This window comes from Drosophila serrata, unplaced genomic scaffold, assembly GCF_035046125.1.
Source record: "Drosophila serrata isolate PLE 108 unplaced genomic scaffold, ASM3504612v1 contig_267, whole genome shotgun sequence".
Taxonomy (NCBI): domain Eukaryota; kingdom Metazoa; phylum Arthropoda; class Insecta; order Diptera; family Drosophilidae; genus Drosophila; species Drosophila serrata.
Window position 1 is genome coordinate 52,653 of NW_028257165.1, and position 14,890 is coordinate 67,542.

At 41.8% G+C, this 14,890-nt stretch overlaps 1 protein-coding gene across 5 annotated transcripts; it reads right to left on the bottom strand.

The window, feature by feature from the left end:
• Positions 1-235: 235 nt before the first annotated feature.
• On the bottom strand, positions 236-13,697 carry Pld (Phospholipase D). Of its 5 annotated transcripts, XM_020959549.2 has the most exons (10): positions 10,572-10,827; positions 9,146-9,524; positions 5,037-5,655; positions 4,471-4,978; positions 3,008-3,784; positions 1,690-2,942; positions 1,499-1,624; positions 1,097-1,434; positions 802-1,043; positions 236-741 (listed from the first exon to the last, which is right to left on the bottom strand). In XM_020959549.2, exons 2-10 carry the CDS (start codon positions 9,354-9,356, stop codon positions 640-642), a joined length of 4,176 nt encoding a protein of 1,391 aa, XP_020815208.2. In that variant the 5' UTR covers positions 9,357-9,524; positions 10,572-10,827; the 3' UTR covers positions 236-639. The 5 variants fall into 5 exon arrangements, with proteins under 5 accessions (XP_020815208.2, XP_020815210.2, XP_086689139.1 ...); XM_020959551.2 differs by lacking the exons at positions 9,146-9,524; positions 10,572-10,827 and adding an exon at positions 13,004-13,697; XM_086833013.1 differs by lacking the exons at positions 9,146-9,524; positions 10,572-10,827 and adding an exon at positions 13,000-13,684.
• Positions 13,698-14,890: the final 1,193 nt, after the last annotated feature.

A 14,890-nucleotide genomic window follows, 5' to 3' on the forward strand; every position in this document is an offset into this window, starting at 1 on the left:
CTGTGTGTTAAATAAACTACTTTTTAGCATTCAACCGAGAGTTTGAAAAATATCCCAATATTCTGTCCAGTCAAACACTAACCAAAGCTTACCTTTCTTAAATCTTATAAACTGGAAATATTAGCTTTACTTGCTATCCTCTTCAATCGTCATTATCTCTACAGAATCGTAGAGCCTGTCACTGCGTAATTTCATAAAATAATTTTAATTTTTTTAAATAATAATAAAACATATATATATTTGCAAACTTATTGTTTTATTACCCTTGGTAATTCTTTGCTTAACAACATTAGTTCATTTGCACTCCATATCACTTTAATAAACTTGTGTAAAACATTCTAAAATACTGCTTTAAACATCGTACAAAAGAATAACAATTATGGTCTAATAACTAGGCTTGAGCACATGTGGATAGACAAACAGCGTAAAATAAATTAATAACTAGTTGGTAGTACCTAAGGCATTTACGGATATACTATATACAATATACAAAGCTCACGACTTGGCAATGACAAAGCGTTCAAGTTTAGGTTAAGCGCATTTGGTGGGGTTTTTTTTAAACGTTAAAAGAAAAATTTGGCAGACGAAGTCATACAGAGGTAGGATTCTCTCTCCATTTCTCCATCTTACGGATGCGTATCATGTCCAAACGGAGGTGGGAATGAGGCCCTCCTTGCTGGTCCCGGGCGGTGTGAGCACCTCCTTGTTGAGGAACTCCAAAGGCAAATTCACCAAGTATCCCTAGAGGAAAAGAGGCAGTTTAGCATTCGATTTTAAATAAATTTTAATTCGAATTCCTACCTGAATTTCGTTGGCTCTGTTTGCCGCCAACTCTGGCTCCGTTTTGGCCAACGGCGGCTCCTCTTGATACTTGCGCAGACTGGCAAATGTCTTGACAAAATCCGTGGGAATGCACTTGAACACCTCGTCGTAGATCTCAGTGTTCCGTGTGGAGATCCGGCGCCAGGTGCCATGCCAAAACTTGTCACAGACGGGATCGCTGGTGTCCAGTTCAGATCGGCTTGAACCCTCCTCCAAAAGGCCTGTATCCAAAGAGGGTTAGAAACAAGAAGGGCAAATGCGAAAAGCAACTTACCCAAATGCTCCTTGAAGAGATATTTGCGCAGACGTCCGGCAAAAACTCCGCTGGGATACTTTTTGCCGTTCATGCGACCGTCCTCGAACTCCTCGTCCATGATGATGGCCGCAATCTCCGAGTCCCGCTTCCCAATCATAGAGCGGTCATTGATGTTCGCCGAGCCACATATAACGACACGATCGTCGGCAATCAGCAGTTTTGAGTGCACATAGATCAGTTCCGTGATGGGTGTGTTGTTCAGGAAGGAGTGATTGCGCAGACTGTGGAAGGAGATGTAGTTCTGTGGCTCGGCCACACCTGCCTCTTGGAGGCGTGTCAAAATGGCAGTGCGACCCCTGAAAGAAGGTTATGATGTAAATTGGAAAAACTTATAATGTTTGATTGGTTTGATAAACTCACCTGGAAATTGAGGCATAGTTCCAGTGGGTGATAGCCCGGACGGCAATTCCCGTACTACCACCCACATCACCTTCAAAACCCGGCAGCAGCGGCATTATCACATACACACGGAACGCCTTTCGTTCCCTGAAACGGATATAGAGATATATGTAGAGCTCTAATAAAAATAGCTGGATATAGCATCCACTCACTTGTGCGCCCGTACGATCCTCTTGAAAAGGGTCTCGCCGATCTGGTTCCGGACATTGTTGTGTGATCCCGGAACGCCCATGCCCAGCTGCATGGTGATGAAGAACTGATTCTCGATGTACACATAGTGCTGCGCCTTGGTGATGGTCTGGATGTACGCATCGTGAATGGACTGCTCCACCAGGTCCGCCTCGATGAAGCCACAGCTCCAGGCCGAGACGCTGCGCAGCAACTGGCAGGTGACTCGCTGCTGGCGGCGCTGCTGCAATTGCTGCAGGTGGGAGTTCAGTCTCACCTGGTGGTAGCTCTTGGGCATCAGGTAGGGGAAACGCGTATTATCCCGCAGCTTCTCAAGCTTCATGGCGTTCCAGCGCTGAATAAAGTGGCGAGCAACATCCCTGGCGGATGCGCCGACCACGCAGAGACCCACATCATGCCAAGGCATCCGCGGCGTGGTGGTGCGATCGATGATGTCAACAAACGGCGAGTTCAGATTCATCCAGTCCTTGAGTATGAAGTTGGAGTAGTCCTTGCCGAACCAATACTTGGCCTGACCGTAGAACTCGCTGAGTATTTGCGTGCTGCTTGCGGCAACCGTCACCTCCTCCTTGTCATGTGAAGCGGACCTAAAGGACTCTTCGTGGTCCGTTACATCGTGGGACTCAACGGTGTACACCTCGTCCGGCTTATCCTCCGCCGCCTCAGTGGCAGTAAGACGGTGCATAAAGTCCTTGCCCATACGGGCGCCCTTCATGGCATTGTTCTTTAGACGATCCAGCACGTTCTTCCGCTCCATCTCTGGGGTATTCAGTTTCATACCCTCCAAGGCAATACTCGACTCCCCTGGCGTATCTCCCGGACTTGACACAAGCATCGAGGGTATCAGCAGGCGATCACCGGGCTTCAGAGTCCTCAACTCGATGCTGGTACTGGGCTCATTAGGCGACGGCGAAGGCGATCGCTCCTTAGTGGTGGATGTCTCGTAGTTGGCATTGCGGGAGGACTTGCGCGATCCAAAGGCAGAGTCCGTGTCATCCTTGCTGAAATAGAGGCTGGGCGTGCGACGTGTACTTCCCGAGACGGATGCTGTAGAGATGCTGCCCAGATCTGTGAGCCGATGGTGGTGATCATCCCAGCGGCCGTAGCAAAGGTCAATGCCCCCCATGAAGGCATAGGTCTGATCAATGACCACGATCTTCTCGTGATGAGCCCAAAGCAAGATGCCACCTCTAGCGTGATCCGGATGTCGCATCACCTGAAAGAGGAGCGATGGAAAACTACTGTAAGGTCAGTTCATGTAAGCAGGAAAAGAACACCCACCTTGATGTTGTCATGCTTGGCCAGGGTGGACTTGCTGTAGTAGCTGTTGATGCCCAGGGCCATTTCCACCTCCTTGTACAGCAGCACAAAGACACGTACACCCTGCTCAGCCTTGCGCAGCAGGATCTTATCCAGGCGCCAGTAGTCGCCGTCTAGCGCCGGTCGTTTCATATAGATCTCGGGGCTGAGCCACCAGTCGGCGATGTAGATCTCCTCGGTGGCGGCTTCCAAGCCATCGGCCACGGCCGACATGTACTGGGCACCGTCCACATACCACGAGGCCTGTGTATTGGCACGCATCGGGGCATAGGACATGTGAGGGTTCGGCAGTGTGAAGTCCCGCGAGTACGAGTTGGCCGTGTGCTTGAGGTACTGCATCCATTCCTTGCACTTTCGCCGTGTCCAGCACTTGAGTACGATGTGCCGGTTGTTGGTCAGCACCTGAAGACCCTTGCGCATGCCCGTCTGGTAGATGCCCGTGGACACGTCAAAGCCCTGGTCGAACAGGATCACCGCACGGATGCTGCCATCCGTTGGACGTACGTAGCCGAAGCAGGTCTCCTTCACAAAGAACCAACGACTGCGCCACGTTCCACACACCACATCCGAGCAGAAGTAGTTGCAACGTACGCAGCAGTTCTTTTGGAAGCAGCCAAAGAAGTTGCAACCCGCCTGGCCGGGTCTTGTCGAACCCGTCCGCTTCAGGATCACGCCCTCCTTGCCCTTGATGCCCATGCCGGGCACAAAGGACACGTTGGAAACTTCCACAAAGTTCAGCTGTAAGATATAATCGGGTTTAGTATGAAAAGGGAAATAATTTTCGTCGCATTTCCGAATTAAAGACCTCTTAATAAGAAGATGCATAACGCTCATACTTTGAATTCGCCATAGCACGTTGCAAGTCTAAGAAGATGCATAACGCCCCTACTTTGAATTTATCTAAAAATCTATAAATAGAATGCGCTGTCCTAATTACAGTAATTCGTTAGAGGTTCATCAAAAACTTTGCCTGATTTTCATACAAATTACTAACTAAATGAACATGGGCATCCTAGGCTGACATAATTGAATCAATCAACATATTTCTAACAAAAAATTAGTTTGTTCAATATTTTAGTGTACACATTCCTGGAAGTTACATTAATAATTAATTAGCAATTCACCAACTATTTTATACATTTTAAATTTACATTTATACATTTCCTAAAACTATTTCTATTTCTTAAAACTTTTAGACAAAAATGTCACCGAAATATAATTGATGATTCATCGACCTTTATCATGATTCCAATTTTTAAAGAGAGTCAATGAGAGAAAGAGAGAGATTCTCTTTCGTCACGATTACCGAAACGTGATGAAATAATGATGACATTGCGCCATTAATAGATCTGTGGAACTCCAGGTATGCTTGGGCGCGTTACTCATCTTGTTTTTATGAGGTCTTTGCCCAGATCAAGTCTTACCGTTTCGTGGTGGGATCGATAAAGACTGATGTTCAGCAGATTATACAGATAGTCCTCCAACTGCTTGATCCTCACGGCCAGATTCTCCACTGTGACGAGGCTCTCTGGTCGGTTGGGAAATCGTGGCAGCTTCCGTTTCTTTTTCTTCTTGCGCTTCTTCTGGATGCGTCGGGGTGTGAGTCCGGCCAGAATGGAACTGTGACTGGGACTGATGATGGCCATGGCATTGCTGCCGGAGCCATTGTTGTTGTTGTGACCCTGACCACTCAACGGGGTGCTGGACTGCTTGACCTTGGTGTGGGCGGGCAGGTCCTTAAGAGTGGACTCATCGGCCAATTGACTGGCGGTGGCCTTGAGCGTTGTTCGCTTCTCCTTGTGACTGCGACTGGGAAAGGGAATGTTGAGGGATGTACGGAAGAAGCTTAGCTGTTGGTGCAGTGAGTTGAAATGCTTATAACGCCGCTTAATGGTCCACTTGAAAGGGCCATGAGTCAGCTCGATGGTATACCTAGACAGCAAGATTCGAATTAGTAAAATAATGGGTTAATTCAATTGATTAAACTCACAAATTAGGATTGAGGAGATGTGTTGTGACGCTGCGCTCAGTATCAACGATCCGGACGTGAATCTCACGGCCAGGGATAAAGACTTTGCGCTGAAAGGAGTTGAACTTGACACTCGGACCATAAATGCTGGTGAAGGGGATCTCGTGGCGCAGCACCACGCTGTTGTTCTCCTCGTCATCGAACTCCTCATCGTCGTCGTCCGTCTCCTTGCGCTCCACCAGGACCGGCTTGTCCCCCACATTCGACAGAATGGTCACAGAGTCGGGAAAGGCCAGTGTCTCATCATATTCGGAGTCGACCAGCGAGAACTGGAACTCTGGCAGGCATCGGCTTTGATGCTCAGCCACCGCATCGTCCGTGCAGTCCCGGAAGACCTCCTCATCCTCCTCGTTGTTAGAGTCCTCGGCCGAGGCATCAGCCTCCCGACTGCCTCGACTTCCCTTCTCGATGTCCGAGTCGGTCGTGTAGGGCGGCAGAACCGCTCCAGCGGCACCTGCGCGAACCTCTGCCATGGCCTCAAATTGGGAGAAGTAATAGGAACTATCTAGATCATCGTAGCCACTATTGACATAGCCACTGAAGTGTGTTGGCCGGTATACATCATCTGTGGGGTATTCAGCTGAAAGAAGATGGAATAATTAGTACTAAAATGCATCTCGTAGCTCATGGATTCGGTTCCAGCAACAAATCACACTACTAGTTAGGAAATAAAGCTTCTAAATTCGTATTTAGTGGACTTTCTATCAGCACAAAGTCGGCATTTTCCAAGTGCAATTCAGCATTTTAAGTGTAGTTCCCCTCCCCCCCCACAGTACAAATAGCTAAAATCCTTATCAATATTTGCTTCCCTTCTCAAAGTACTTTGCCCCCACCGCCACTCTCCCGACAATTATGGCTTTTCAATTAGCTAAAATTACGTTTGGTGTTCCATCTGGAGTGCTGGCCAGCTATCGCCGTGCATTTGACTCAACCTGGCGATATGATAACTGAAGTGCAGGCGGAAACTTGAACATTTATTAACCGAAGCCTCGGCTAACCTCTGTAATGTGTAATTAGCGCATGATTTCTCCAGTTTAAAAATACAGAAGCTCACTCAAGGCCATAGCTCGCGACATGTGCTGTAGTTAAGTTTAGTGCTTATTTCAGAGTACGTTGCTCGATTGAACTTGACATAGGAACCCTGCCAGACCTTGAGGCTATTTCGAGCTGTGCACACACGTCGCAGCAACCTCTTCCCCCTGGACACATGAAGCTATCTCTTAGCGTTAAGTGCACATGATTTGTCTGCTGATATGTATTCTTTTGCATAACCAGGAGACTGGGTCATAGTCACAGATAATGCATACGTTTTCAAAACAATTCCCTAACAAACTACCCCAGCTTTCAGTTAAATGCTATTTAGATAGCGCTCACCACTATAAACCTAGGAGCAACTGATGGATTAGGAGATACCACACGGTAGTAGGTGGAATCATAAATCATCCATGGATAAGGGGTCTTATCGAGGTGGCTATTGATCGCTTCTGAAAACTGCACAAAAGAAAAGTGCGTGCTGTTGTTATCGGTGGCGGCAATAAACTACATAAATCAGTATTTAGTCAAGTACTTTGATTAGCTGCCAATATAAACAGGTGTCCCCTGCACCGACACATTATTATTATTATTGTCATTATATCCAAGTCTGCTGAATTCCGAGCTTGCCTATCGCTAGACAAATATTTATGGGAGTGCATGATTTGCCTTATCACAGTTGATGGTTAAAATTAGCTGGGACGCCGAGTGCAAGGGTTTTGATAATGGCTGTCAGTGATCTATGACATTGGGGGATTACCACCAGACACTATCTAAGTTGGCTCACCGAGTAACTTCCAAAAAGTACGGTCTAGAGTCTAGACCTTCCACTTGCTCAACCATATGTCGTTGGAAGTGTTCAGTTTCTAAGATAAGTTTCACATAAAAGCGGGTGTGGGCACGTTTCTTATCAAAGAACTCACTCGGTTATCAGCTTGAAGTTACCAAACAAAAGAACTCTTGAGCCGAATGCCAGAAATGGGGTTCGCCGTAAACCTTGGCATTCTTAGATGGGCGATAAAATGCGGTATTTATTTATAGGTAGCTTTGAAGAGATGAAAGGTGTTTCCAGCTAGTTGCCGTGTCGATAAAGTGAATTGTGGATATAAATGAAATTATGTTTGCTATAAACAATTCGCTGAACCAACTCTGATGCCATCGACCTCGATAATGGCATTTTGAATAGGGTCTAATAAAAGATTCCCAAAAGTTAGCACATTCTCACTTTCAGATCGTAATATTTACCAATTTCATTAACACATTCGCTTCGAGTTGGGTAAGTCAACTGAAATGTCTTTAAAATAGGATGATAAACACTTGACACTTTCTTCGCCATTAAGATAAGATGAATAAGTTCATTCTGCGGCAAGTGAATCCCCAGATAATGGGAAGCAAATATCAATGTAGGGGAACCCAAAGAAGGTGCAGTCTGGTTCTTTTAAACAATTGTATTTACATTCTGCGAATATAAAAATAGATTCCGTTACCCTCTTATCTATAAGAAGCTAACGAAATTACGTATTACACAAAAACAAAAAGAGTTATATCCAAAAACCTGCATTGCAGTATACAATTTATTATATATATACTTGTATATAAATTCAACTAAATAAACAATGCGTTGTAAAAGGTTCTTCTAAGTAAGACAGGCTTAAAACTTTCCTTTACCATATATACTTCCCCTTAACTACCAAGGCCTTACAAAATATATAAATTTATGACCTTTCAGAAAGTTCGAAGCCCGATGATATTGACAATATTGTTGTAATGCCTTTGTTTAGCTTCGATACTGGGCTGTATAGATACGTATGAGCAAAAATCAGTCCCCCTGAACAGGTCTTTCAACCCAACGGGCACTTGTTCCATCTGACCTACACATAATCCCAAAGAAATCGAAACTTCCTGTTGCATTATCCGAATGTGAGTGCTGATGTAAATCAGACACCATATTTTCATATATGTACTTATCGACTGTATAGCGTGGCTTTTAGCGTGCCAAGCATTTGAAAATCGGTTATGATTCATTTACAAATAACACCGTTAGGAGGAGCCCCAGCACGCAACCCGAGGTGCAAGACATTGGCACCATGTAGATATGTACATATATCTACAGGTACTTATATACATTTATAAGCCAACGGAAATGGCCAAAGTTGGGTTGTGTTAATTTATTATTAAGTCAGTTGGAACGGCGGTTATCAGTTCTTTGTTGTCGCATTTTCCGAGTTCTTTCATGGGCTACGCCCGTTATTTTGGACACTCCCCCTCACTCAGCAGAGTACTTGCAAATTGTCAATTTGGATACTTTTCACATTTCTGATTCCAAATAGATTGCCAACCAGTTCAAGATTTTCAGCAAAACTGGTTCACTGTTATCTGGCGATGACGCAGAATCTCAAAAATACACCACCGCGTGCGAAGAGCAGAGTGATCTAAGATAATCAGCATCTACTCTCAGCCGGCTTTAATGGTTTGTGTTCGCGAATGTATTTAAATGTCTGACGATCTATTACCGAGTTTATGCCAAGCCAAATTCATGCTTGTGATTTTAAAAGTAAAAGCATAATCAGCACGTTAAGAATTAAAGAAACTGGACGAATGAGTAACATACATATGGGAAGAATTAAACAACTGTGAGTTTAACCAAACACTGGTATTTCCATAGATACTATATAGTAGAGCATAATATAAAATCAATTCTATAATTCATTTTATCCAATTATGCGATACATTTTCAGAATCGTTTTAATCGAAAAAAAATTCAACACATCTGGGAAAATGCTCCAATGCCTGCAGTCCAAACAAAAAATTCTAGTGCAACAAAATCATATGGCGCTATGCATCTTATTCCTTACATTATTGGATACAGCCATAAAAGGGTGCCACAGAAATTGCCGTGTGGTTTCAAGACTCACTGAGGTTGAGCCTAAATATGGAATACAATTTTAAAGGTCTGATCTTTACCCTTAAACACAATTTAATCCTATTTTAAAATCTCGTATTCCCGACTTCATAATCTTAGTATTAACTGACATTACCCATGCTGGCCATCAGCTGTGAGATGCTGCGACGATGACGTCGCACCTGCAAATGCTGCAAACTGGCCGCCACCGCCGCCTCCAGAGGCGGATGCAATTGCAGTGACTCGTGGGGGTCTCTATGACCACCACTGCCTTTGTTGCCATGGCTGATGCCATTGCTGTTGCTGTTGCTGTTGCCGGTTCTCGTTTCGGTGGACTTGGCCATCATCGATGAATGCAATTAAGTTGGCTTTATTTTATTTTTGGCTTGCGGTTTTTGGTTTAATTCTCTTCTGTTGTTGTCGTTTTAGTTGTTGTTGTCGCCTCCGGGTCATTTTTGCATTTCCATCTGCGGTCAGCATTTGCACGCGTTTTCGATTTTGGCGCACTGCGTTGGCTAATTAAACCAGAAATTATAAATAACGCAAATGCGTTGCCAATTGACAGAGAGTCGATGACTGATTGATGGACCAGAGCGGTGTAATCAAGCAGGAGAAGGAGAAGCTGAGGTGGAAAATTCTCTATGCCACTTTATTTATTCATTTATATTTCACATTTGTTTATTTAATTTTTAGCTTTTAATTTTTATCAAGGCGTTAAAGGTGCTATAGAATATATATGCCTTTTAAAAGCCCTAAAAATGTGTTTAAAGTTAGGCTAACAAATATTGCACCATAAAAATATAAAAATACAAAATTTATACATCTTCTAAAGGTGTTTTTAAAACACAAGTGATTTATGGAACACCTTAAATTATGACTTTCTTGTATTCAACTAAGTTTATTAATACGTAAGAGCACTTCGAGATGAATACAACTTTACTTTATATTTAATTCGTTTGTAATATTGTTAAATCGTGTTATATTGTATTAAAAGCTTCATATTAATTTTTGTGATACAATTTTGTCCCTATATCTTGGCTTTAAATTTCCATCACAGCTTCCAGTTTTCTTGACTTCTTAGAGTACTAGCTCGCTCTCAAAGTCACATCAAAATCCACCCGCATTGGAAAGTAATTAATTAAATTTTTATCATTCGGCATTTCGTTATCTTTTGCGCAAACACCGCCAGGCCGCGTTTTGCCACCGCTGCTGGCCACTTTTGTGGCTGTTTTCGTTTGTATTTCATCGTATTTGGCTTTTGGCGCTTCCAGCTCATAAATGTTTTGCACAATGGCACACTCACTCACACACACACACTCACACACACGCAGACGCACCAATTGCTCGAATATTTCCCGTATTTTCACATATATTTCACTTTTTGCACTTGGCACTTGGCCCCATCAAAGCGATGGCCAAATGTGCCAGTTAAATGGGCCGTTTTGTGAGCTGGGCACTTGTATCTTTCGGATGCAACATGTGCACTTGTATCTTTCGGATGCAGATACTGCGATACTACGGTTTCGGCACGCTTGCATGTGCCGAAGTCGCGATTTGTTTACTTTCTCGGGCCGCCGCTGCCGCCGCCGACTAACGGAAGTACCACGATCAGAATTAGTGCGGCAGACAGAGACGGCGAGAGGTGAGAAATGCCACGCAAAGGCAAGAACAAGAAGTGACACTCACACACGCAGAGGCATCAGCAAAACGCCGAAAAGCTTGCCGCTCTCTATCTCTCTCTCTCTCTCTTCTTCGCATCCGCGAACCGCGATCCGCGAGATACGTTGCGCCAACTTTGCCGTCACTCCGGTTAATAATATTAACTAAACTTCGCGCCGTTGGCCGAAAGCTTGTGCCGCTGAAAAGCAGTTAACGGTTAACGGGTAAGGTAAGCAAGCTTGCGGAGAAAGACAAAGAGAGAGAGAGAGAGAGCGAGCTGGTGGGAGAGCTGAGTTTTCTGGTCAACAGCTGCGAAGTTCAAAACAGCTGACAAAGCTTTTATTGTATATTTTCCAAGCCATTGGAAATGCGATCCGATCTTCAAACTGTTTCGTGATCTTACGAACTTACATATGCAAAAATCAACTCTGGGATCGGTCACAAGGTCATCTGGGCAACGAAAGAAACCAGTTCTCGCCCATGGAATGTTGCCGCAGGCAAGAAGCTTTCGAAAGCTTTCCAAGGGGGTTCAAAAAACCTTTTCTAAACGCAGAGTTCTTTAGGGTACCTGACGGTGAATCACAGGCTCACTCTCCTCTTCTAGCACTATCTTATCACCACCACCAATCATGCGGCAGGAAGAGACTGAAATCAGTCGCCACAGCTGTAATCAGCGGTCATATAGTAATTTGTACGACCCCAATGCGCTACAAAAGGCCAAATGAAGCGAATTACAATTATGCTCTCGATTAGATTAGTTCACGCTGCATAACGAAATGTCAACGATATAATTGATTCATTAATATATGGAGCAAGATACAAAAAGATACAAGCATAACAGAACCAAGGGCATTCTTAAGTGACTCGATCATGAGATACTCTGTACTTTACAGTCTACACAATATTTTCTATTATCTACTGGACATATAAGCAAATATGTTTTAGGCCTGGTCAATTTGTGCGGATGAAAAAGAAATCTTGGAAAATTAGTCATAAGAAATCTACAATATTCTTAGCAGAATGTATTGTAAAATGGACAAAACAAAAGCATTAAATTAAAAATGCGACCGAGATTACCTTTGTATTAATGATAACCACGGTATCCGTGAACGCAGATTAAGTTTATTTTTATATTTTCTCAAGTCTAATACCAAATAGCCGTGGTTTCGAACTGAAGCGATCCCAAATTATATCATTTTATATATTTTTTATTTCTCCATTTTATAACCAACAGCAATATACTTTAATAACTCTTATATATAATAACTTTTATACTTCATACTTCATTACATATAAAGGTACATACCTTTTTTCTTTTTTATGAATTTATGTAGTAGATATGCGCTTCATGATTTCTGGGACGATAGTGATCTTGCAAAAGATATACATATGTTAATGTTGTAATCAAATTTGGAATCTCCAGCTATTATAGTCTCGAATTATTTAAATCGTTATTATTAGAAAATAAAGTTTGTGTATGTTGAAACATCTATAGTTGTTGCGCAACGTGGTTCTAGCAACATTGAACTATATTTGAATGTTGTGCAACATGCGTATTTGCCTTCATTTGTCAACAATTTCTTCTGCCTTCTGTTCAGTTTAATTTAAGTATTTCCCAAATTGAAAATTATTTAGCAAAAAATTATATTTTTCATCTTCCCTTAAATTTTACCCACAAACAATAGTTTCAGATTACTATTAATTTATATTTTTTATTTATAGACTTAACTCATCAATAGAAATAGTAATAGGATAAGAGATCGATGTATGTATATAAGCAAATTTTGAAATCTGAGTAGTTAAGGGAAACTTGCAAACTTTTGAAATCTGAGTTGTTAAAGCAAAAGCTAAAGGTTAGATAAGATAAGTTTGTGTGCACTTCACAAGTCATATGTAAGCACAAAACATGTTGGCAAACTGTCAGCGATTTTTTAAAGTACAATTGAACTGTTTACTGTGATGATAACTCTTAAAAGAAACAATTTGTAAACCCAAAAATAACAAATAGAGTCCTACGCTATATATACTTTGGAAAAACTGAAAGCAGCTCCGACTATTGGAGTGTCAGATGTCAATGAAATATATTTTTCGAAAGGGAACTGAACTAGGGATAAGTAATGAACAGAGAAAAGTGTGCAAATATTTCAGAGAACCATTATTTCTTAACTTCTTATCCACCATCCATTGTTTTCTTATCACCATCGATATCGCTGATATTGGAAGCTATCAAAGTTATTTTAAGGAATTTTCATTTTGACTTCCAGCCACTTTCTCTTTAAATACAGAATCTCAGGAACCAAATCCACATATAAAAAAATTAATAGCACTTACTTACCGATATCAGAAATCAAAAGTCACGGCTGAAACCTTGCTGGCTCCAAATGCTAACGGTACAGATATCTCTTGTGATTCACGCGTCTGCTGGGGATAAATCACACACACACAGGCACTCACTTTGACTTGGCAGTGGGTTAAATTCGAATATACATATCTTATGTACATATATGTGCACCGATTTAGCACTCTGATAATTGCAGCAATAAGAGCAATTCGTTTGAGGCGCCACACGAACGCACTGTTCACAGTTACATATATGTATGTATGTGAAAATTCATAAAATTTAAATATATTAAAGTGATGTTAATCAATCGCACACCCGACAGTCAGCGTGTTATTGATTTCGAAGGAGACGCGTCGACAAACTTGAAAATTCGGCTGGTTGTTTGTTGGGAGAGCACGAAACAACTAAGAGTAAGAGGCACAAACCAACGTCAAAATATCAACGATCGACTTTGATTTCTCACTGGAAGCGCTGCGAGAGAGAGATGGAGAGGGAAGGCCTGAGAGAAAGCCCTGGGAAATGGCACGCGCTGTTCGCTTAGAAGTCTTTTTAATGCGCTTTTACATTTCTTTTCTTCACCGAACAATTACACAAAAATGTCGACCTTTGTTAAGCTACTCTTTTCGAGTTTTTCAATTGAAGCTTCCCGGACGCCTTCGAGGCTTACACACGACTGTCTGGCGTTTTGCGAGCGTGAGCTTTCGGCTGGAAAGCCAGTGTGTCTGATCGAGGCAGCGAGAGAACAGCTGATCTTGAAAGCTGAAACACGAGGCTCAGACTTTGACCACTAAATAAAGACGTTGAAATTTGAAATTGTTCACCGACAAAAACCGGAGACAGTGATGGTCCTACAGTGAATTGTTGCATTTATGCATAAATACCTCAAATAGGAATATTAAACTCTGAAAAATATACTTCCTCATACCCACAGAATAACAGTAGATAAACCAAAAATAGCATTATAATGGTTTAATAAAGAGTAACCCGTGAATCCGATCGGTAAAAATAAACATGCTTATATTATTTATTTTATACAATTACAGGATTAAATTGTGATACTTTGTTGCAGGGATTATAATTTCAGTCAAAAGATTAAAACGCAGTGATCAGCATCAGTCGAGTCGATCTAGTCATTCCCGTCTTACCTTTTTATTTTTCGAGCCACATATGTACATACATATGTATGTAAACGAAAGGTTGCATTCGGTTTGTATTGCACTTAGCACAGAAAAAGGAACGTGCCAAAACGCAACTTTATATTGTACAGCTGCCGTAGAAACGAGCTGGAAATTTACAGAATATAAATTATAATGATAATAATTATAATAATACCCCCCGACTTGTAACTAAAAAAAACCGCAACCGTAGTTTATAATTTGAATTACATTTTTGTCAAGCCTGTCTGATTAAAGATTGAAATTATAAATCTCGATAACTCCTTTAAAAAATATTTTAATTAAATTTCGAAAGGGAAGTTTTAAAGCTTAAAGAGAGTATATTATTCCGTTATTTTAAAAATTGACAAAATAATGTTTTGTTGACCATTGACCTTAATTTACAGGATATATTAATTCTCAAAATCAAGTCCCAATTTTTATCCAAATCTGCCGAAAAGTATTAGTAAAATCGACTAATTTTGTTATTTTTAAACCTATCTATACATTTATTTTCATTCGGATTTAATAAATGTCTTTTAAACATGTCTGATCACTGCAAGATGAAGAAAAGCTGTTAGGTCCCTTGATGGGACAGGAATTTTCAAAATTCTTAAATTTTTACTTATCTAATAATAGCTACAGGATGTAAATGTCTTTACTATTCAATTTCTGTTTGTACTAGAAGAATAACTATTTAGGCATTTTCAACACGACTTATCTACAA

Excerpts from the sequence above, each read along its gene's own strand:
- Pld (XM_020959549.2), bottom strand. The coding sequence starts at position 9,356 with ATGATGGCCAAGTCCACCGAAACGAGAACCGGCAACAGCAACAGCAAC. Across the intron at positions 4,979-5,036 it reads CATCTCCTCAATCCTAATTT|GTATACCATCGAGCTGACTC; the intron begins GTGAGTTTAATC and ends CTTGCTGTCTAG. Across the intron at positions 1,044-1,096 it reads TCTCTTCAAGGAGCATTTGG|GCCTTTTGGAGGAGGGTTCA; the intron begins GTAAGTTGCTTT and ends CTTTGGATACAG.